This window comes from Ammospiza nelsoni, chromosome 6, assembly GCF_027579445.1.
Source record: "Ammospiza nelsoni isolate bAmmNel1 chromosome 6, bAmmNel1.pri, whole genome shotgun sequence".
In the NCBI taxonomy this organism is placed as follows: Eukaryota; Metazoa; Chordata; class Aves; order Passeriformes; family Passerellidae; genus Ammospiza; species Ammospiza nelsoni.
Genome location: NC_080638.1, coordinates 24,680,594 through 24,704,365, shown reverse-complemented (window position 1 = coordinate 24,704,365; position 23,772 = coordinate 24,680,594). Strand labels below are relative to the sequence as shown.

At 49.1% G+C, this 23,772-nt stretch overlaps 1 protein-coding gene across 2 annotated transcripts; it reads left to right on the top strand.

Annotated features, from left to right (window-relative positions):
• On the top strand, positions 1-20,276 carry TP53I11 (tumor protein p53 inducible protein 11). 2 transcript variants are annotated; one of them, XM_059474446.1, is made up of 7 exons: positions 1-101; positions 16,392-16,760; positions 17,291-17,349; positions 17,922-17,970; positions 18,401-18,497; positions 19,035-19,136; positions 20,051-20,276. In XM_059474446.1, the coding sequence occupies exons 2-7, from the start codon at positions 16,632-16,634 to the stop codon at positions 20,182-20,184; spliced, it is 570 nt and encodes a 189-aa protein (XP_059330429.1). In that variant the 5' UTR covers positions 1-101; positions 16,392-16,631; the 3' UTR covers positions 20,185-20,276. The 2 variants fall into 2 exon arrangements, with proteins under 2 accessions (XP_059330429.1, XP_059330428.1); XM_059474445.1 differs by lacking the exon at positions 1-101 and adding an exon at positions 1,776-1,840.
• Positions 20,277-23,772: the final 3,496 nt, after the last annotated feature.

The following is a 23,772-nucleotide window of genomic DNA, read 5'->3' as shown; positions in this document are numbered from 1 at the left end:
GGCTGCGCGGTGCCGCGGCCGCCCCCGGACCGCTCTGCCCATGGGGCAGCCGAGCCGAGCCCTCGGGACCGTCCCCCGCCGCCGGGACCTGCGCTAGGGCGGTGAGTGCTGTGCGCGTCCCCCCGCGCCGCGGACTTTCCCCGCCGCCCCTCGCGGTCCCGGGGAACGGGAGCGCGGACGCCGCCGCTGCGCCCCGCGGGAACCCGGTGCGGGCAGCCGGCCCCGCTGCCCCCTGGCAGTCAGCGCGGACGGGGGAGGGATGGATGGACCGACGGACGGACGGACAGGGGCTTAAGGAGAGGGATCAGCCCTTGTGCTGGCTGCGATGGGACCGTGCCCGCTCCGGGTAGGATGGGTGGAGGAGGAGGTGGTGGAGCGTTGTATCCTGGTGGGAGGGTGGCAGGTTGCTCCGAGCGTTGGAGGGACAGCAGCCGTGCCGAGGTGACGCGCAAGGGGTCCCTTGGCTTTGTGACGAGGGCTTTCCCTTGGCTGTTACTCGACTCAGCGGCAGGGGTCCGATGTCACTTCTTTCCTGGAAGTGCTCCGTTCTTTTCCGCCCATTCGGGAAGCGTCACCGGAGAACCACGGTCCCCAGATGAGTACTTCAGGTGCCTGAAAGGGGAGGCTGATCCTGGCCACTGCACAGGCTAGGGGGTCAGCCTCGGTGGCAGAGCATTGCGTGGGGCTGGGATGAGGGAAGCTAGCTCAGCTGTGCTCCCCATGGGATGTAATCCGGTGGGTGTGCTGGGGAGCCCTGGCCGCAAGGAGGGCATGGCCATGGTGGACGGCGAGCTTCTTGGGGGGATGGAGGGAGAGGGCGAGGGGGCGGGAGCTGCGATGCGGGAGGGAGTCGGGACAGACCCCCGGCCATCGCAGAGGGGAAGGTGAGGAAATCCAGCTCTCAGCGGGCTCTGCATTCCCGCCAGAGCTTGCACATTCCTGCGTGCTGAGCGGTCTGCTGTGCCTCTTACGGGGTCTGGCTGTCCCATCTGGGCAGGTGCACTGCTTTGTCTAGAGCAGCAGCTATTAGGCTTCTCTGTTGAGTTCAGCTCCGACTGAGTAAACCAGGCTGAGCAAGAAGCAGCGCCTTATTCAGCACCTGCTCCTTGCCCTGCCTCAGTGCTGCTTGGAGTTGGAGTTCAGTGAGCCTTTTTCTTACCTGAGCAAGGAACCTGACCCTCTTGCAGCTGCCTGAGAATCAGGGCTGCTAATGATTAAATGGGTACCATTTAATCTCCTCGGTCTGCAAAGGCTGGGAGTTACAAATGCCAGCAGCAACCAAAGCCTTGTTGACATTAGGGTACCACGAGCACAGCTGAGCCATGAGAAACTACAGAGTATGCAAGAGCACTGGCTATTCTGGACTTGGCATAAATAACTTGTTCAGTAACTCTGTCTGCAGTAGAGCAGTCTGCTGAATAATGGCATTCAGGGCCTGTGGATGAGGAAAGTGATTTTTAAACAAATAAATGGTAGTTACAGTTCAAGCAGGGGAGTCTGCCCAGGGAGGAAATCTCCTAAGAAAGGTTTTGGCAAAACCCCAAAATAAACAAGGTCTTAAGGCTCAGCATGAAAGCACCTCAAGTAGCCCTAGCCTTGTCTCAGCTAGGTTGCATAAATATGCAGCTGATGAGTGCACAGCAGAGTGTGAGGGACACCATGAACCTGTGGTGTCCTGGTGCCCTCAGCAGTGAGGGGCTGGATACTGATGGCAGCTGAGAAAAGGGGGGACTTGGTTGCTTTAGTATATGTTTGTTCTTGTTCTTCAACTGCAGAGCAGAGTAAGGTGAAGGAAGATCTTCCCTGGGTAGGTGGTTGTCCCAGCCAGGAGGCTGAGAAGGTGAGTTCTGCTCTACAGCCTCAAGAGAAGTTGGTCCTTTCTGCTTGTGGTCCTGTAGCTTTTATTGTAGTAGTAGTTTTATAGAGGTTTTATTGTTAAGATATGAACAGAAGAGCATCTCCAGAGATGCACAGCAAGGTGAGGCTTGGGGTGGCCATTGATCTCTTGGAGAACAAGCCACAGACATGCCCTCCCCTGAGGTTTTCAGTCCATTTGGAGCTGCTTGGAAGCTGGGGTGTGATCCAAAGGGAAATGTTTTCCTATTGTTCTCACTGAGCATTGAGTGCTGAAGCGTGCAAAATACCAGGAGTACATCTGCAGCTGGTGTTCACTTGTCCTGCAGCTCTCTGAAGGTCACCATGTTGAATAGTAGGGGCTGGGAGGGATGGTACCGCAGGCTGGTTACAAATATCACTTTGAGCTGTTTGGATCATGAAATGTTCTGTGCGAAGAGTGTGCTTGGTCCTCACCCAGTAAGCCCCCAAATTTCTAGTGAAAACTGCTAAATGGCATTAGAACACAAAGTGTACATCCCTCTGACGCAGGCAGGACTGGCTGCCTTCCCACCGGGCTGCCCAGGAGGCTGCGGGTTGACCTGGGTGCAGCTGTGCATGAGGTGGGGGTGTCTCTCTTCTTAGTGCTACGTTTTTGGCTACAAGCTTTCCCTTGGCACAGGATAAAAGCACACGTGAACCAGAAAGATGTTGAGATTGTTTACGTTTGACTTCTGGCCTGGTGCCAGAGGGAATGGCTTGGTGAACTTGGCACTATTGGGACATTATTTATAGAGCATAGATCTTCTGGGTTTTGTATTTTTGATCTAGGAATGCGAAAATAAGTCTTGGGAGGAAAGGACTCAATGCTGGCCACAAAATACATTTGGATTTTTTCCAGAGCAGGAAAAATAACACCTAAGAGGCGACCAGGTGTTCCCTGTTCACATTGCTTTCTGCCTTCCCTTGGAAAATGTGGGTTTGGTGCTGTCCTGGAGATTGCAAGCTAGCATGAGTTCACTCCATGTTCGAAAAGCTCTTGTTCAGGTGCTAAAAGGTGTTAAAAAAGAAATTCAGCTATAACCAAAGACACTCTTGAGAGTTTGCAAATGATAAATGACTCTCTGGCCTTCTTGGCCTTCTTCTATTTGTGAAGTTGTGTCATCTGCAAGGCTTAGTGCATCTCCATGTGTTTCAGTGCCCACCTGTGGTGCTGGTTAGTGTGGCTGACCCCGGATGACAGATGGACAAAAAGAGGCTTGGATGTGCACAGGGTTTTACTGGAATGCCCACCACAGTGCTGGCCCCCCAGCTCTGCCTCCGAGGCCTCTGGTGAAACCCCAGTAGCAAACTTTCCTTCTGGCTTTTACAATGTGCATAAATCTCTCATCCCCATTCTGAGCAGTGGGTATGTGCTCCAATTACCTCAATCTGTAAATGTCTTTTTATCCCTCTGTATGCAAAGTAAGATCTTACTGAGCATATCTGTGCTCTGGTTTTGATGGGGAAGCCCTTGCCTAGGCTGTACCTGACTCATTTATACCAGACTTTGGTTGGACCCTTATCCAGCTCATCTTACAGGGCAAAATCAAGGACCAATGTCTGTAAGAAAGCTCTGCTCCAGATTTAAACTGACTGCTGCTGTCATTTTAGGGAGGAGAGGTCCATCACCAAAACAGGGAAATTATCAAAACCATTGTAGTTGGGTCTAGTGCTGAAGGTTGAGCAGCTTTTGTTGATGTTGGTGGTCAGGAATTATGTGCTCATTTTTCTGAATCTATGGGGCCAAAATTAGAAGTCTAAGCATAGGGACTGGTAGCTGGCTCCATTGATGCAGAGTTTCCTAGATGTTTTTGTTAGGGATTTGGATTAACATAATTTAAGTCAAAGGCACAGAGGAGAGCATGGGGAGAAAAGCAGTTAGGAATAAATCCGTGGTTTGCTAGTCCAGTCTCCTGAGGAGTGGCATTATAGGATAAGTTGGTGTAGCGGGAGATGCGCACAGGGGAGTGTCAGATAACACTGGCCACCTAATTATTTATTTGAAGGGGTTCTGTATTTTAGAGGGAGATTAGTGTGCAGTCCCCTCTGCAGCTGCCTGCTGCTGCAAACCAGAGAGGGAGGAATCCCTCCTTTTGGTGCTAAAATTAGGCAGCAGCACTTTGACTACGTGGCCCAGAGGGGCAGGTGCAGGCAGAGCAGCACACAAAGGCTTGCAACCCTCTTGTTTTTAGCTGTATCCTGCCTGGGTTGAGAGAGTAAACAGTTTGAGTCTGTGTCAGCAGCCGAAAAAGAGACCTGCAGAGAAAACCCACAAGTCTTCAGGAAACTCCATGGGTGACTCAGATGGTGTTTTCGTCTGAGTACCTGTTCATTCAGTAACCCATGATGGCAGCAGAAGCACTTTTTGTAGTGGTGCCACCTTATGACTGAAACACAAACTTCTGGTGTTGGATGCTTGTGGTCATATAAAGACTTGAGAAGCTCTTTCAGCCAGCAGATGTTGTTCCAGGAATTCCGCTGCTGAGCCCTAAAATAATCCCAGTCCTTGCTGGTTGCTGCAGTTTATTTCTGGGCTTCCAGCTAGGGCTGCTGTAGATGTAGATAGATGTGACAAAGAGCAGGCAGTTTCCCAAGGACATCTGTGCTTCCAGTCCTTCCTGACAGCCAAGAAGGTGCCTTTAGTTCAGCCTTCCTGGCTGTCTGCCCCTGTCTTGCTGTGTGTGGCATGCACCCAGCCAGGCAGCAGCCTCACTAGTGCCCTATACTGTGTAGCTGCAAAGATGTGTGAGAGATGTGTGGGCCATGCTGGAGCACAGCCTGGCTGCAGACACTCTGCCATGTTTTATGGAGTCCTCAGGAAGCCCTGTGTTGTGGAAATGGAGGGCTGTATTGCCAGTCTTAGCCAAAGCTCCAGGAAGCAGGCTATTTTCTGAAGAACAAGATATCTTAAAGGTCCATGGTTTTAAGTCCCTCTTAGTCTTTCTGTTGGACATTTAATTTTAGCTGCCTGGCATGCCATTCACAGTAGATGTTTGGCATATTCCAAGTAGGCATAAAAATGAGCTGCCTCCTTGTAGAGGGAGAGGGAAATTCAAAAACCACAATACTGAATCCAGGGGAGCTGGGTGGTATTGGCTTTTCCCTAACATTTTCTTTGTGGCCTAGGAAGAAAAGTTTATGTAGAAGCTGCTCAATAGCAATAAGGAGCATCCAAACATTACTCCACAGAAAGCAGAAATCTACCAGGAGTCAAAGGTTGCAGTGAACAGGACAAAAGAATTTAGACCATCGGTCTGTGTTTTCCCAGGTTGTTTTCATGGTGAAGTGAGAGTAAAATTTAGTTGACTTTATTATCAGCATTGCTGGTGGAGTCTCTGTAAGTGCTAACCAGAGATCTGGTGTGCTTCTGAACAGCAGGCACCTATGGTGCATCCTTCCACCCTCCTGCCCTACTGCTCTGCCCAGTGCAACTGCTCCTTGGGGTATTCTTGCCTTGTCTGCTGGCAAAAACCCATCAGGAATTCTTCAATCCCTTCCATGAACTGTGACAACGTCCACTGTTTAAATCTCTGGACAAGTAGGATGCATTGAGGGTTGATGGATGAAGGAATAATAAAGCAGTTGAGCTGATCCCCTCCAGCCAGTTGATTCCCTGCATCACATCACCATGCAAACCAAGTGCCTGTCATTAGTCAAAGGACATGTGGGAGAAGAGGCCAACCTGAAACTCCCAGAGCCCTGGCTGCATGGAAATGACATTACAAGGGAAGGTGTTGACTAAAACCTGACACTTCTATGTCATGAGCTCTTCTATACACAAGCACAGTAGCAAAGCACTGTATGTGTATACACACACACAGTCCTGATGGATGATCCTGATATTACTGAAACTTGTTGTATCCAAGTGTCTGAGACTTAAAACTGAAAAAGAAGGGAAGGTCCTTAAACAACCTTTGATAGTAGAGAAGGGACATCTGGCAATGCTGTGTTTTCCATGGTTACTTGAGACCTTGATTTGTCAGCACTGATGCTGCTATCATTTGGCTGCCTGAATCTCTGTTGCCTCCTTTTCCCTGGGGGTAGAAGAATCAAACAAAAGTAGGGAGAAGAACTAGTCAGTACTACCTTTAACATTTTTTTCCTAAGACTTCTCTTGCATGTGCCAGGCAAGATGGAGAGAGAGCTCCTGCAGGACCTCTCAGTTCTCAAGATATTCTTTGTCACCCAGACTGTTCATGCCACATAATGGTGTCTACCCCTTTGCCTCCTCTCTGCTATGAAAAGAGAAATCTTGCTTTAGTTCCTTAGGCTGATGTGGGTCCTTCGTGACTGTGACTATAGGACACAGCATCTGCATACCCTTTTTGGCATGTTGTTGTCCAGCTTTTTCATAATCCCAAAGTGTGGCTCCATGCTGTAAGATGGGCAAAAGTCATACAGGGTTTGCCTAGGATCAGGTAGTGAAAAGTTCTCTGCAAGGATCTTGATCTTGTCCATCCATATAAAAGCAATCAAAAGCTAGTCTTGCTCATCATCCGGGCTCTTCCTGTGGTATATGGAAAGAGGTGAACCATTGCAGGAGATGGTACATATTGTCCTAGAATGGACGTCTCTGGGAGTTGGCGCACCCTGCCTATTTCTGAGGGAGCCTAAAAGACGGAGGTGAGAAGATGCACAGATTCAGGCTATAGTTGATGCTTCCAAATTTCATTCTCTCCACCCATGAAGTGCTTTTACTCTGGGCTGGGGGCACATTGACTCTGCGTGTGCTCTTCAAAGTACACATACACTGGTCTTTTGCGGAAGCTGGAGAACCTGTCATGCATCAGAGACATTGTCTCTTTCAATCTCCTTTATATGAGTCCTTTTTTCTGATGAAAGCTTTCTAAAGGGTACTTGTGTGCTGAATAGCCATTGTTGATAATGCACGATATGAAATCCAAAAGGAAGGCTCAGATTAAATGTCACGCACTTCACAGTCGGGAATTCAAAGAGCCTTGTTGATCTGTGCATAATTGGGGGCTTGACAGCTCATGCATAAACAAACACGTGCACATCCACATACATGGCTGCATGCAGTTTTCCCCTGAATCAGCAGCACATAAAAGCAAAGTCGGATGGGTGAGTTCCAGAGGGGTGGGTGTTGTGTTTGTGGGGAAAGCCTGTGAGTTCTTCAAGCTTCTGACTTGAGAACCACACTGGCAAATAAAGTCACTTGTTGTTAGTGTGGTGGGCTTCCTTCCGCCTTCCTCCTGTGTGCAGCTCTCTGCTGAGCTGTGGCTGCTTTGGTTTTCGGCATCTGGCTTTAATGTGACCACGAGAATCTTCTGAGAGTTTCTGGTGTGTGTGAAGGCAGTATCCATGTGAGGTTCACCCCAAGCTTTCCACAGTGCTTTCTCCCACCAGCAGTGAATGAAGACAGAAAGAAAAAATCAATTTCATGCTAAACTGGTTGTTAGTCAGGCCAGAAAGGGCATTTCTGCTTCTGACGTGTTGTGTGTAATGAACCAAGTGCTGCTCAGGAGTCCACAGAGCAGGCTGAGGTGTCACGACCTGGCACTGGTGGGGTACAGTGGCTGGGCTCTTGTTTTAAGGTGTCTCACCTGTTGTACATGAGCTGTATGATCTGTGGCAGATTTACTTTTCATATGCATCTGGGAAAACTAAGCTCTCAGAGGTTTAATGACCCAGTCTTGATTTTTATGAAAGGAGCAGCAGTACTGCCAAACGTGTAATCTAATAGTTTGGCTTTCAGGTTTCCTATTCTGCATGATGTAGTTCTGTTCCTAAAAACAGCTGGTTTCACTTTCAAGTGCCTCATTGCAGGATAGGGGGATCTTGTGGCTCCTCCTCGTTCTGAGGGATGCTGTGGAATGGTGCTCCACAGACATGTCCCTGTACACCACGTGTTCCCCCTCTAGTGGGTTGTTAGAAGTTTCTTTCAAGTTGTTTCACCACCAACTTGTGAATTAGCAGAGCTTGTGCTAGCTCTGGCAGCAGCTATTCAGAAGTTTTCCTCTTCTAAATCTGTCCTCCTAGCTTCTGTTTGCCCAACATGGGGAATTTTGCATCTGACATTTTTAGCAGTAACCTGTTGCTATAGAAACTGCTGAGGTGTCAGAGGGAGATTTTTGCCAAGTTGGGATAGGCTACCAAGTAGTTGAAGTATGTGTTTTGTTGGGAGGCCTTCTCCATCATGTTTTTGCTAAGCAACTCCTTGAGCCTGTCTGCATGTCTGGGTTTATTTAATGTCTAAGGAGCCATGAGGGAGCAATAAACCCAGTGTTCTAATCATGTGAATGAACAGGAAATGTTGGCAGATTATTTAGGGGAGATGTGAGAAGGTATTCCCAGGCTGCAGTGATGGGTCCAAGTAATGTGTAGTTGGTAGTCCAGGGCTGAGAGGTCACAGGTGGTATCAGTCTTTAGGGCAGTAAATGGTTGACCTAGAAGCAGGAGTTGAGACTCTAGATGACATCTCCCAGGAAAGAGCCTGGGACAAGCTGCTTCTCTCACCCTTGAGACCAAAATACAGGTGAATGCCAACATTACATGGTTGGTCTGTTAGTCTGAATTCTTTTTACTAACCAGACAAGAGATTGTGCAATGAGACTCAAAGTAAGTCCATACAAATCAACCCATGTCTCTTATTTGTGTGTATATATAACATATATTTATATACATATGGTCATGTACAAATACATATATTTATATGTGTATAGATGTACATTTATATTTGCTTTATTAATATATAACATATTGTTTATGAATTAAATGTATTTATATAAATAGTAAACTTTTATTATTTTATCCAGGATGCAGATGTAACCATGTGTATGGGAAATGCTTTGTAACAGGGCTGTTAACAACTCATCTGTTGACTAATAGTTGCTTGGGCCATTTCACATCAGGCCGGATCTACAGAACTTCTGTGTCATGGAAGGAAACTACTGCTTGTACAATGAGATGTGTGAGTCGCTATGTGCCTGGGACTCAGGAAATATCCTGACTAGACCAAAAGGCAATCTTCCTGATAAATGCAAATTTATTCGTCTGCCCTTTTTCCTCCCTATTGTGTTTGCCTAGACTGCACATCTGGTCATATCATGACAGACTATGGAGAGGAGAAGCTCTTTGTTTTCTACACAAATGGAATAAAATAATCTGATGCTGTTGGGGTGTCCTGCAGGAGTTGTTCTCAGGCTGGGGTTGCAAACTGGTCCATGAAACTGGTTGGGAATCTGCTTTTGTGGTTATGGAGCGGAACAGGCTCATTTCATCTTCCATTTCATGGCTGTAGACATGTTGAGAGTGTATAAATCACAGTGGTTGCATTGTGCTGAGTAAGTTCCAAGATTGCAGATAGAGAACTAATATTGCTGGAGGTGTAGATTATTGTCTTTGGGGAGGGAATTCATTGAAAATGGCTTTGAAATCACTATTTCAGTGACAGTATACAGATGGATGTTGTGCCTGTATGTGGCTCAGGGAACTTAATGTCCCAAATTGTAATTTCTTAACAATTTTCTTTTGTGTTCTGGAAAAGGACAGAGGTGCAGGGAATTGTTGAGAATAAAGAGCATTGGCTTCCCAGAGCATTTATGAAAGTCTCTTGTCAGGTGCTTGGGGGCACAGTAGAAAGAAAATTTGGGGAGGTCTGAGGTTGTCAGGAAAAGAAGTGCCAAGAAGCTCCATGTTACTGTGAAGGTTCAGTATCCAGTGGTGTTGTGGATAAGCACAGTGTGTGTGGACTCCTTCCTGCTCCTCCCAGTGTCTTTCCATAGAGTTCCTTTGAGCCTCTGCTATACCTCAGATGCAAGGCAGAGGAGATGAAATGCAGTTGCATCACAGTTTCTGTAAAACTGACTTGTATTACCCTGTTTGGTTGAAGGGCTTTCCTAGCTTTTTAAACTGCTCTTTTTCAGTAGCAAGGGTTGATTTACTTGGGTGGGTTTTTAATTTTTTTTTTTGTGTGTGTGTTTCTGTGTGTATGCATATGGGTTTTATTTTTCCTTCTAATGTTTCCCTGTAGAAATTGTCTGCAGGACAGATGGCCTCTTAAGCTTCTGGGGCTGTCTCTCACTAACACCTGTCTAAGGCAGCTGAGAATCAAAGAGGAATTCTCCTCTTTTAATGCCTTTAAAGAAAAACAGTACCCGATCCTAATACGTCCTACTTCCCCATCTCTCTCTCCATCCTCCCAGCTTCCTGGGAAACTTAACTGCTTGGTTGTGGCCATCTGTTGAGATAACAAGGGGCTGGGTGGGGATGTGGCAGCCAGAGCCTTTGGGGAGAGCAAGGGAAGCTTTGAGGTGATGGATTGCTGTGGCTGGCTGGGCTGAGAGCCTCAGTGGCAGAGAGAGGATGATGCAGGGGTGGACTTTTATGTAAGTAAGACAGATGAGAGCTGCTGAAGCAGCTGTTGTACACCATTGTGCTTGTACCTTGAATCCTTTGTATTTGCAGCCAAAACACACCTCAGCAGCCAGGGATGGGCTGCTTGAGAAGGCAGGGTGGCATGGCCAGGCTTGCACATGGGGTGTGAGTGCACGTGTGTGGTAGCTGAAGGGTGAAGTCTGTTTGTCCCCTGTGGCAGCAGCCCCCTGAGTGCATACAGAGGGGCCACGGTGGGGCCAGGTGTCCAGCCGGGCACCCGTGGGGAGCCTGAGAAATGCAGCCTGTCACAGGCTGCCCTGCCAGCTGCTGTGAGAGGCAGACAAGCATTTCTCCCCTGAGGTGCTGCCCAGGCTTGCATGGAGGGGTCAGCGAGTTGCTGCAGGTGGTGCTTGGCAGGCCAGCAGGAGAGAGGTTGCTGTGTTTAATTATAGTTCCCATCTGAGAAACTGGTAGAGCAACAGAGCTTTTTTATCCTGTTCAGGGGAACTGAGCACTTTACAGGTTTTGATTGCTGTATAACACATCCTGTGACACAGATAGAAACTTTGCTGTGCTCTCTGTAAAAGGAAATTTGAAACCTGTGGGCAATAAAATCCCGGAGATGGGCCGTACCTCCCAGGTGCTGTGGGATATAGCCAATAGTGGTTCCTCTTGGGGCAGGATGTTTGTACAGCCCCAGGGAGCTTGGGGGCAGGAGCTGCTGCACCCAGGGGCTGCAGAGGAACAGGGTGCAGGAGGGTGCAGGGGCTGAGCCTGCTTGGGCTAAAGCAACTCTGGAGCAGACAGAGGAGAGGATGCATGGAAAAGGCTGAGCAGACTTTGGATGTCCTTTTTTGCATGAAGTGGTGACTGAGTAAACAACACAAGTTAACTCTTTCCTCCCCAGCAGGCTGCAGAGGACTCCTTGTCTGCTGTTGAGGGGTGATGCTGGCCATATCCATTAGGTCTAAGGTTTCCAGAGCTGCTGTAGGCACTGGGTGCCACTGCCTTGCAAGTGAAGGCTTCGTGGTCACAGGCAGCTCTGCACCTCTCACAAACAGCTTTGGAAAGCCCATCCAATGGTGTCTGGCCATGAGATGTGCTCAGCCTGAAGGCTGAGCTTTAGATCTGCCTGAGGCTCTTGGTGCATTGCAGATGATTTGGGAGATGGTCTGGAGGCACCAGTGAAGATGTCGTTTGACCTAAGGATCTTACTTTGCATTTTCATAATTTAGGGACAGGGAATCTACTGCCCAGGCTTGTGGGTATTCCCTAGGGATGACAGTCTCCCTGTGCCTTTTAGAGTTGCTTGAGAAAGCAGCTCCCTGTGCCTTTTAGAGTTGTTTAAGGGGCTGTGGCAGGGCTGGGGATGAGCCTGTGTCAAGACATGCTTCCTGCTGGTATTGCAAAGAGCCTTCTGTGCTGAAAGGGCTGGTGTTTATGCGGGAACAGAGTCCTGTGCACCTGGCTTGTTACAGGTGAGAAATCTGAAGTCTCCCTGTTGCTTAGGGGTACAGACTGTGCCAGACAGAGCGGGAGCAGCCGCCACATTCTGCTGCTGTGGCGGCTGAGTGCTAATTGTTTTTACTGCCTGAGCATCAGGTTATTTTTGGCTTGATCAAGTTTAATTCCCAACCGGCTGGTGGTAGAGAGGTTCTAATAGTCTAAATCTCCACGCTTGATAGAAATCTAGGCAGGGAGCTGGTTTGGTCACTGTGGGTTTGGGATGTGCTGTTGCAGAAATACAGGATGAAAATAGCTATATTTTGGTAGTTACATGGGACATGGGTAGTTCTGGCTCAGGGTCTGCTGCACCACGGGCTTCCAGGGGAAACTCTTGCTTGGCCATTTAGATAGGATGCACAGAGATGTTTTGTGATTCTCGGGTGTAGTTTTGGGTTAGACACAGAGAATTTACCTCATGCCTCAGGATTTCAGAGTCCTGAAGTGTCTGAGGTTGTTTATGAACACATTTTAAGAACATAAAAGTGAGCAGACTGAAGCTTCGTGTGTGGTGGGGAAAAAGGAGTCTTGGGTCCCATGGGATTAGGCAACAGTGTTGTGCTTGCAAGGACCAAGGTACTTGATAGTCTGTGGATCCTGTCCTTAATCCACCTGTGTTTCCACTGCCTCAACTCTTTACTGTGAGCATGTGTTTGAGCCCAGGCTTTCTCAACAGCTCTGTGGCTGATGAGGTACAGGGTCCAGGGCAGCTGCTGTGGACCTGGTACTGTCCTCAGCAGCAGACACAGAACTGACACAGCCTGAAGGAACACCAGAAGAGCTGGACAAATCCATTACAGCTGCTGGGCCCTTGCAAGAGAAATGCTGTGAGTGTCAGCCCATTTATGAGGGCTGGTACAGCACAGTGACCATGGTGGATGCCCCTCTCATATGCACATCTCCTTGTACTGCTGCAGTGCTGGGAAACTCCCCTGGGCTCTGCCAGATTACTCCCAGAGAACTCCAGTGTTGGAAAGGGACACTGCCTCTGCTTCCTACTTAGTATTAGTATGGTTCTCAGCCTGTGCTCTGTAGAAGATGGCGGGGCAAGTGTAGGCATAGCAAGTGCCCTGTTAGGCTTGACATCCACATCCAGTGCAGACATCCACTGCACCCTCTTGGATAATTCTTGGGCATAACAAATCAAAGCAGACTCAAGATGTTGAGTTGTCTTGGACATACTGACTTGGGAACTCTAAAACCGGAGAGCAAGAATCCTCTCTCTGGCCTGAACGTGATGGAGCTGAACAGACTGTGTCCAACTGATATGTATAAACATTTCATCGTCCCAGCTTGGCTCTAGTTTCATAGTCTCTTCCTCTGCCTGCAGATTGGAAGTGCCATCAAACCCTTGGAGTGAGAAGTTCTGTAGTGCCACCTCTTTAATTCAAGCACCACTGCTTTGTCAGGTAAAAGGCTGCACTGTGGATGACAGTACCATCCAGCTTAGCAGTGGGCAGCATCCCTGCTCTGAGGGCCCTGGGGAGCCATGTCCTCGCAGGCAGGCAGCTTCCACCCACGAGCAGTCAGGCTCTGGCTGGCAGGAGCTGTAGGCAGTGAGCTCTGGATGCTGCTGGAGCAGGGTCTGGCTCTGCAGTGTGTGGTGGGCGCGCAGCCCTGGCTGCTGCAGCCCCGTGGCATGTGCAGTTGAGTCTCCTCTCTCCCACGCTGCGGAGCTTGCCTCTCCAGACGCTGGGAGGGAAGCGGAGATGTTGGGGGAAGAGCTGTGGAGGTGGGAGAGATTGAGCTATCCTTGGTGTGGCACCAGTGAGGTTTCTTTGCACCACTAAGCAGTAGCTATCAAAATTGAATGCAGTATGCTAAACAGCTGAGCAAGAGAGCTGACACTGAAAGGAGCCTGCAAAGAAAAGAGATCTAGGAAGAAAAAACCCTCTTTCAGCTGCACATAAGCACTGCCCATCACAGAGAGCTGTGGCAGGGAGTAGGAATTGCCTGTTTATGGTGGCTGATCTGCACAGTCCCTGGGATGCTTGGAAAAAGGATTAAGGAGGAGAGACTCGAAGGAGAAAGAGGAGGTGGAGGTTTCCCTTTGCAAACTCACAGGCTAATAGAAACGATCCTCTAAACTGTCAGTGTGTCAGGATACATTAATGTAAGTATAATGTTTTCAAATCCTCAGCATCTTCTCTCTGAATGTCACTGAATTAGCACTAATTGCATTCATTAGCTCGTTAGCCATTAATATTCAGCATCCTTTAGGCTGGCTCCGTCTCTGGACCGGGGGTAATGAGATGTGGGACTGGCTGTGGGGCCGTGCCTTAGCTGTGCTGTAGGAGTGTGGCTTTATGCACCAGATTGTTTTATTGGCATTTGTGTCTGGCCTATGTTGTCCCAGCTCTTGGCCAGTGGCTTACCACAAATTAGTGGAAACTCTTAATGGGAGAGCAGTGTTAATGATGATGTGGATAAATTTCCACCAACTCCTGCCCTGAAAGCAACTGGCGAGACAAATGATGAAGGCAAATTTTGATCTTTTGGCCTTGAGCCAGTTGCTAAACTGCCTCTGTAACCACAAAGCTATTCAGTGCAGTCTTCATTGGTGAGTCATGGAGTCCCACCTTTCTTTGCTTCTTGGTCTCAGGAGAAATTATCTATTACATTTTTTTTCTTCCTTCTTTTTTTTTTTTTTTCTTCCTTCCTTTTTTCTTTCTTTTTTTTTCCCCTTCCTCTTTCCCTTTTCCTTTCCCTTACCCTTTCCTTCCTTTTTTACCCCCTTCCCATCTTCCCTTCCTCTGGCATTTCTGACCATTAGGCCAGAGCAGGAGTAGTGGCCATCAAGCTTCCCCTAGCAAGAAACCAGGAAAGATCCAGAAGTACCAGGATGGCATGGCCAGCACACTCAGCACCCCAAGTCCTATCAAGACCAGCAAGCTTCAGGTCTATTATCCCTGAGGGGAGCCAGTAGGATGTTCCTGCTTGGGCCCTCTGCCAGACTTTCCCCCTAACTTCAGAGATATGGGATGGCCTCAGAGTGAGAGAGAGGAGCATTCACCACAAGACTGTTGCTTCACGATTGGAATGGATGGCTTTGATCAGAAACTGCTGGGCTAGAAATACCACAGCAACATGTCTCCTCTGGTTTCAGCACTTCTGGTGGGAAACCATCCAGCATCCAGCCTTGTTAGTCAGGAGCAGCCAGGAGCAGAAAAAATTGCAGAAACTGTAGCTAGTTAAAGATGTTGAGCTTTTCTTTTAGACACATCACTCTGGCTTTGGCCTGGATTTTGTGTGCAGATTATCTAGACTTGAATACACACAATTTATTGTGACAGTTTAGGTTGGCAAACCCCAGACATAATAAATCTTTCAAACTTTTCTACTGTCAGTTACCATTTGAGTTTCCTGCCTTGTGCTCAAAGGTAGGCCTGAGTATACAGCTTCTACCTTCCTCCTGTGTCGGTGTTTTCCACTGTTCCAATTCTGAAATATTTCCAGATCCTGACTGCTGCATCTGGCTTCGTGCTGCCTTTCCAGGAACCTGGGCTTAGTTATTCAGTGGAATAAGAGCAAAAACCCACGACCGAACAAGCCCTGCTACAATCCAAAAGAAGTACCTCCAAAGCACTGAGTAGCTCAACTGGCTCACTGGAAAGCATTTTGCCTGGTCTGCTGAAAGGATCTTATCAAACCCTTGGTCATGGGGCTCACCTTTTGCACTATCCCAGCAAGACCTCTTAACTTTGCCTTAAAGAAAGAGTGACGTTGGGCACTTGCAGACAGGACTGGCTGTTCTTGTCTGAACAACCACAGGGAAGGGTTTTCCTTTGAGAGGGAAATCCCTTGCAAGGCACTGGCACAACATTTGCATGCACAGTGCCAAAATAATTGTACTCATTTTATTACTCTCCAAAGACTTGTGAAATCTTTAGACATCAGCATAAATTGTCTCCTCCTGGGACAGCTCTGGGAAGGCTCAGCTGGGGCATGAGCCCTACACTTGCTTGGGCTGGATTAGCTGTGCTTGGTGCCTGGGGGAAATTTCTGTGGGTCTCTGGAAGGGCCAAGTGGCAAACAGAAAAAAGCGTTTGTGTTCAGCTGAGCCAAGATAAAATGATGACAAATTGGAAGAAAAGGCTTTCTGAACTGAGGGTTTCCAGGGTTTTATGTTTGTGGGATGAGACAGTGATTTCATGGGACTCAATACCTGTAGCTTTACACACATGTCAGGGCAGAAGTTATCTTTTTCAAGTCTCGTTGCCTGTATTTACTTATCCCAGATAGTATTTGTCATTTCTAATTTCCATAATTTCCCTGAAAGCAAAGTGAGAATCTTCAGGGAAAATCATGCCTCTGGCTTCTTCTGCTCAGGGGCTGATATGTGGTTCTGGCACAGCCTGGGGGCTGCAGCATGTGAGTGGGGGGACACACAAATAAGTAACTGATACTTGTTTGGGGTTTGACCTGAAATGGCAGCTGAAGAATGTGATGTATTCAATGGGAAAAGGAAAAAGGCCAAGAATTACTTAATGATTTTAATTCCCCTAGTCTGAGACACACTTAATTCCCCTAATCTGGAAAACAGCAAAGAGGTTCTATTGGGCACTGCCTCATGCTGGGATAGACAAGATTGTGGTTTGTAGGTCAAAAGCATTTCTAACTAAATGTCCATGCTGAAGCCACTCTGCTCTGAGCTTTTCTTTCCCCTCCCATGGCAGATCCCGGAGACAGCAGGATCATTCTGAGATGAGCCACCTGTAACTGGGGCCGGCCTTGTTGCCAAGGCTCCCTGCCCCGCGAGGATGAGGAGCCATCTGCCGGCCTAACAGGAAGACCTTGTGGCGGCGGTTGTTTTATTTTCCCCAAACATCGTGAAATTTCATGTGACAGCGGAGCCGCTTCCTGCAGCCTCCCTGTGCCCCCTGGCAGCCAAGGGCTGGTGGGGCAGGGCCAGCACCATGGCGGCGAAGCAGCCCCCGCCGCTGATGAAGAAGCACAGCCAGACCGACCTGGTGAGCAGGCTGAAGACCCGCAAAATCCTGGGCGTCGGCGGGGAGGATGATGACGGCGAGGTCCATCGCTCCAAGGTGAGGCCAGCAGAGAGGGAAGCCCATGTGCAGTAATGGTGGAAAAGGGACCTTCTGCTAGGCAAACCAGGGTTTGCCCATCCATGTGGTTTGGGGTAGTTATAGCTAGGCATTGTGAGCATGTTCACATGAACATGAGCAGCTCTGGGCAGTGTGCACATGACAGCAGGACAGAGGGCTTTGCTGGAACCTGTGCTCCATCAGGATGGGACATGCAGGTTATGTGTGTGAGGAGTCAGTTCCTCTCTTCCATAGGTAAGAGGAAACAGGAGCTGGTGTTGACCTTTTCCCAGCTGAATGCTGCAGGTAGCTGATCCCAGTAGGGGAGTAGTAGAGGCTGCAGCTCCTCATGTAAATCAAGGTGGGTGTTGGGACAAACAAGTCACAGCTGAATCCTTTGTCCTCCTCCTCTTTCCAGCCTTCTGAGATAAACTCCCACATGGGATTAGATACATGATTTTGGGCTGCTGAGTACTGCCTAAAGACTGGGGAAGGATCTGCTTAGCTTGTGCCTTTCATTTCAATTTCAGATTAGCCAAGTATTGGGAAATGAAATCAAGTTTGCAGTCCGGGAACCACTAGGACTCAGGTAAGGTACTGATCACCTTGGAGCTGGGTCATCTGAGGCCCCTTGGCCACAGCATTCCTGCTAGCTCTGGTTTAAGACACCAACTCTGCTGCTGTGCCAGCATCACTGCTCCCTGCAGGGGCTTCTTGCAAGCTGTGGAACCAGACCAGCTCTGCATTCTTCTCCCCATTAATTAGCCTGAGACCCTCAAGTTCTTGTCTCATTGCATGTGCAGAGAACTACAAGGGTTGTGTTGGGCTGAAGGAGCTCCTGTTCTACTGTGTGACAGAGTGGTGTGTCCTGTGGGGACCCTGCTCTGCAACATCCTCTTGGCAGGGTCACTTCTCTTCTTTGCTTGGGTGAGGGGGAGTCTGGTCTGTCTCACTAGTGGGGCTGGTCTGCATGTTGAGACTGAAGCTAGTGGGATGTGGAAAGCTGAGTCCTTCCATGGGAGGTTTCTGGCTGTCTTGCTTGTGCATGGGGGAAGGATAAAGGCTGATGAATGAGCAGGCAGCTAGAAATGCTTTGTGAAGTATGAGTGATGGGGTCATCTCCAAGCTCATGTTGGGTCCTCTGTCTTCCCTCTCATGCAGGGTCTGGCAGCTTGTTTCCGCCGTCATGTTTTCCGGGGTTGCTGTCATGGTGAGTGAGGGACGTGGTCCTGGCAAGAACCAGCTCCTGACTGCTAAAGGGGTGCCCCAGCAGGGCCCTTCAGTCCCTGGCATTTCTGTTCCTCCCCTACCTCCAGCAGCTCCTACCACTTTCTCCAGCGAGGCCTTTGCCCTCGCTGTGTCTCAGTAATGGGCTTTGCCAACAGTGTCCTTGCAGTTTGTTCCCATTGAGAGTCTGTTTTCATTAGCAGGGCCCATAAACCAAGGAATGGCAGCCTTGGTCACAAAAACCAGCCATGCAGCTGATAGTTGACATGGTGATATTTTTGAGCCTCCTTAATTGCCAGTTTCCCGGCCAGCAGCTCCAATCCCACAAGGGCCTGATGCTGGAGGCTGCTGCCCAAGAGGACATGTTTTGGCGGCCAGTTCAGGTTGCTGAGCTTCTCTCTCGCCTCTGCCAGGCCCTCGCTTTCCCTGATCAGCTCTTCGATGCCATCTTTGAGGAAGAATCGGTGAGCAGCAAGACTCCCATCCGGCTCTATGGAGGAGCCCTCCTCAGTGAGTGCCGTACTGGGATGCTGCTGCCCCACAGAGTAAGGGGACAGGTGGCCAAAACGGCAGCAGGGGACAAAGTCCGTGCCCAGCCAGACACCTGCTGCAGCTGGAGAGCAGAACATCTGCTGTTAGCAAAGAAATTGCTGAGGGGTATTTTGAAAAGCTTGGCTACTGCTGCTTTTTCCTAGCAGGGATTCAGGCGTGCTGCAGATAGGGTAAGAAGGGCTGTGCCTGCTCCGAATCCCTGGGGAATCACCCCGTGTACCCCAGCAAAGGGAGCCTGCAGGGGCCCCGGGGAGGGGCGCTGGGCCGCGGCTGGGGCTCCGTGGGAGCGGCAGGGGACGTGGGAAGGCGGCGGCGTCCCGGGAAGGGCTCAGGAGAAGGGGGCGAAGGACAAGGAGGCGCGGGGAGCCGGAGATGCGGTGTGGGAAGGGAAAGGGGCCCGAACCGCGTCCTGCAGCGGCACCGCGCGGGGCGGGCGGGAAGCGCGGCCTGGCCGCTGTCCCGGCCCTCGGGCAGCGCGCCCCGCTGTGCCCGCAGGCATCGCGCTCATCATGTGGAACGCCCTGTACACCGCCGAGAAGGCCATCATCCGCTGGAGCCTGCTGGCCGAGGCCTGCTACTTCGCCGTGCAGTTCCTCGGTGAGTGCCTGCGGGTCGGTCGGGACGAGGAGGAAGGTGTGAAGACTGCGTGATGGGAAGCGGGATCCACGGTGGGCAGGGCAGTTGTGGAGCATGTTCCCTGCCAGCTGCTTGCCTCTTTTCTCCTCCATGGAATAGCCTCTGCCCTGAGCTGCTCCTTGAACATCACCCTATGACAATTCATTAATTTTTCTCCCTGCAAATGTCCTGGGCTTCATACCAACACAAGTCATTACTGGAGCAGGTTGCCTAGATGCAGGGTCTAACAAGAAAAGATTTTTGCAACCTACTCTAAAAAGGGGGATGTTTAGTGTTACCCAAACAGAGCATAGCATTTAACTTGTTTCTAGGGAGCTTATCTATATTTAACAATGGAGGGAGTTCTTGTGTGTGTGTCGGTAGCTCAGTGTGTAGCTGGTTTAGATACAAGCTATGTGTTGGTGGCCAGAAAAGAGAGGTGTTCAATACAGGCAATGTGTGTGGACTGTGCATATTTTGTAGATGCTCCTAAAGTTGAGAAATGTTTATCAGCACTGAAGCATTCAAGCCACAAAGCAAACTCAGGAGGATGTGACTCCCAGATTGTGCCTGAGCACAATGGAAACTCACATCTGCTTGAATGACTGTTTCAGGCTGCCTGAATGTGGGGCTGCCTTGAAAGCAGGGTTTCTATAAGGGAGAGCTCTGGGGTCCATGGCAAGCCTCAAGACTGTGACAAGAAGCCAGTGAAGAGTCTCTGCCGTGGGTTCACTGTGCATGTGAACGAGCCTGTGCTGGAAGCTCCTGCGCTTGCAAGGCTCAGCAGTTCCTGCCAAAGCTCTGCGTTAGAGGGCAGCAGAAAACAGCATTGTGCGTTTGCCTCCTTTTGGTTTTGCATCACCAACCTCTGCCTTGTCTCTCTCCTTCTTCTCTAGTTACCACTGTCTCCCTGGTTGAGAGTAGCCGGATAGCCACAGGTGCCGTGCTCCTCCTGGTCAGCCGAGCCCTCTTCATCCTCATCAGCATTTATTATTATTACCAAGTTGGACGTCGTCCCAAGAAAGTCTAGTTCCTGGGCTTTTTTGTTATGGGAAAGGTGGGAGGGGGGAGTTTGTGTCGGTAATTTTGCATTATAATTTTTTAAATTTTTTTTTTGTTAGTCCCTTTTGGTTCTAAAGGAGTTTCTTTCTTTACCGGCATGAATCAGTGTGTAACCCAGTGCTGGTGGCATTGCCAGGTGAAATGGGGGGAGCAACATCAGTGGGACCCCCCCCAGCCCCTCTGCAGGAGGTGAGGAACAGTGGGGAGGAAGGCTCAGGGAAGTGTGTGGGCCTGGCAGGCTCAGGGAAAAAAGCCAGTTTTCTAGGGGCACTGGCTGATGGGATCACAGGCTCTGAACCCACTGGAACAAAGCACAAAATAAGGCCGGCATATTGGAACCAAATCCCTGAGGAGACAGGGCAGTAAGACAACCTACAAAGGAACCGGCTACTCTACTTGGTAAGCCTTGCACCTCCCCTGGTTTATAGCCCTTTCTGCTTTTAGCAAGTACTGACTGTCCAGGTGGCCAGGAGCTGGATGGGGTCAAGTTCAGTGCTTTGCAAACAGCTCTTCTTTCCTCTCTGCCAGAGGTGCATTTTTGTGTAGTTCATAGTTTTGCACCAGATGCTGTGTAGGGCTTGGCAGGAGATAGAGCAAAAGAAGAGGGAGAACCCTCGTTGTTCCCTCTGCAGGGACAGCACTGGGAACGGTGGAGCAACTTGAATTACAAGATGTGAGAAGTGAAGTAAGCTATTGGAAATAGCCCATTGAGCACAAAGACATCCCCTCATTTGGGGTGTTTCATGAAGTTTCTAGGCTGGGGTCCTGTCCCCTTTGCCCCAGAACACTTCCTACAGTTGAAGCTTTACTGATGGTAGTAGCAGTGGTGGGTGTGCAGTAGCTTTATCTGATGCTTTAGTTGAGCAGGAGCTGGAGTGCTGTTGTGGTTAGCACTGGTAAGAGCAGAGGACTGTAACAGTAAGAGCATCTGCACAGATGCTTGGGTCAGTGAATAGCCTCTAGATATGGGCTCTGGCTGTGGGAGATGGTGTTCCAACTCTGCTAATATCTGCATCACATCTCTTCTGACCCTGAGAAGAGAGGACCAAAGTTTGTAGCATTAAGATATTTAATATTAAACTGAGATGAAGAACAGCAAGGAGCAGAGTGTATGATGGCAAGGACAGACTGAATGTGCTTTAGTACTCACTAGCCAATTTCTCCAACATCTCCTGGGCTTACCAGCATTGCCTGCCCTGCTTCGTAGTGCTTTCCTTGTGGATTATCCCTGTCCACAGCTTGAGGCAGCATTTTTTGTTCTCCATGGGACTAAAGCCAGAAGGTCTGTGTACAGGATATGGACTTGTTACTCATGCACTACTGTTGACTGAATCAAAGCACGCCCTGGAATATAGCTGATGTTCCAAAATCCCAGTAGAAAGATTTCTACACAAACAGGACTGCTTGTGTGAACAGTCCTCAAGCCACTGGTAGGACTGGGATCTACAGCTATTGCTGTTTAATATCTTAGTAGAGTTAGAAGAAGGTAGTGGGTAGTTTTTGTATGTTGTGTTAGTGCTTTTGGCATTTAGAAGCAGCTGCATAAGCTTGGGACACTGTGTGCATTGTACTTACTGGCCATGCAAAATGTCTGTCACATAAGAATATTGGAAATTGTTAAATCAGGAAACATCACAATTGTAACTTAGTTTTTTGCTTAATAAGTAAATCAAAGGGAGAGGCAACATCCAACAGCAGGCTAAATTCTGGAGCCTCACAACAATAGACGCTTGTCAAGCTGCTTTCAGCACATCCAAAAATGATACTGAGCAACTAAAACTTTTAATTAAGAGGAGTGTTCCTGTTCACATGGAAGAATTGGGGTCTAAGAGGCAAACCTTTCCCTGTGAGGCAGATAATGGTCAAATGCAGGCTGGAGAGGATCAGAAATTAGACCAAGTGGAGCAGCGTGCAGGAGCTGGAGCATGGCATGCTGTGGCTGTTGCTCTCTCCCTGTGCATCACCTGCATGGGCAGCTGCAATGGCCTCAGTGTGGCACTTTGGCTGTAGTTGTGGGTATAGGTACGTGAAGCTTGATTCTTTGTGTTTTGGGGTGTCACATGAATGTATACACAGATTGATGGTTGGTTTTTGGGGGGGTGGGAAATTATGTTTCTAGGACAGACGAGTAGAACCTACCACAGCAAAAAAAGCAGTCTTACAGGAGAAGAAATTGGGAGGTCTTCTTCATGCTGCCTCCCATCTGTGTTGGCCACAGGTCCCATGAACTTAGCTATGACTCGGGTCTGATTTCTCTACCTTAAAATGTCATCCTGTAGGTGAGAGAAATGAGTTACTGCACTATGTGAGAGCAGTACTCCAAGGACTTCTTGATAGTTAGATCAGGTAGGAGGGTGGGGGAAGCAGTTACAGGTCTCCAGGGTAGCTTTAAATAAGGTAAGATTAGATTAGATTTCTCTGGTTCCCTGATTAGCAGCTGCTTCTGCAAAACTTGTAACAGTCAGTGACTTCTAGGTTTGCTGGTCAGTGTTTTTTTTTTTGCTCTACCATAGAGCAATGCCTGGGGGAGTGGTCACTTAAAAGATTTCATGCTACTTGATACCTAGTCCTGAAAGTGGAGATGTGAAGTTGTTTTGATGCTTCTTTCTCCATCTTGCTATAAGTGGACCATGTAGAATACAGAGCTCTACACCTCCTCTACAACTAAGCTCTGGTTCCTGGCACATCCATTCTCAGCAGCAAGGAGCTGCAGGAGAAACATTGCCAGGCCCACTGGAGGAGGTGAGTGTGTATCAGGTGAGGCCTGGGAGGGAGTTGCTCAGGGTGGTGTGAGGATGGAGGCCAGGCAGAGCACTGCCAGAAACCAGCTGCACCTGGTTGTCTTCACTCTTCACTGTTGTGGGTGGGGAGAAAGGGAGGAGGATGCCACACCTTTGTGCAGAACTGTGTCCCCAAGGATGGAAGTGCTGACGTCACAGCTGCAGGTGGCAGTAAAGAACATAATTTGGGATCAAAAAGCCTGAGGTGTCACTTCAGGCTCGACTACTGATCTGCTGGCAAAAAAACTCCATCTCCAGAGGCCTCAGCTTCCTTATTTGTTACATTGTGAGAGAGCTTTGGACCGATGTCATCTCCCAAGGGAGACTGCAGTTGAACTTCCTGCATTTGTACAATGCTGTGCAGGACTGGGGGTCTGTTCCCCAGAGAATTGTGCTCCAAGCAGGCACAGGCCAGGACTTAAAGCTGACCCCCTTTCTCTGCCAGGGATGGACCCAAACCATTGCATTCACAGAGCCCTCACTTTGGAGGGTGAAGAAAACTCATCATTCACATAACTCCCTACATCATCTTATTTGCATCTAACCAATATCTGGCAAACTGGAGCTGGTGACATAGGAGAGGCTCTGTCTGTCCTAAGCTGGCCTCTTTTCTGGTCAAGGGTTTTTACTTGGGAGGGTGTGGGTGGGGAGTGGTGGTGCAGGGGATGGGACACTTCAATTTATACCTCATTTTAGCTGCTGTACCTGAGTTTATTTCTCCTCTGGTAAGAAAGTGACTGTACTTAACACCAAGCAAATAGTGAAAATTAAAGCTG

Bases quoted from the DNA above. Each gene is read 5' to 3' on its own strand.
- TP53I11 (XM_059474446.1), top strand. From the start codon at position 16,632: ATGGCGGCGAAGCAGCCCCCGCCGCTGATGAAGAAGCACAGCCAGACC. The intron at 17,350-17,921 runs GTAAGGTACTGA...CCTCTCATGCAG, and splicing joins CGGGAACCACTAGGACTCAG to GGTCTGGCAGCTTGTTTCCG. The intron at 19,137-20,050 runs GTGAGTGCCTGC...CTTCTTCTCTAG, and splicing joins CTTCGCCGTGCAGTTCCTCG to TTACCACTGTCTCCCTGGTT.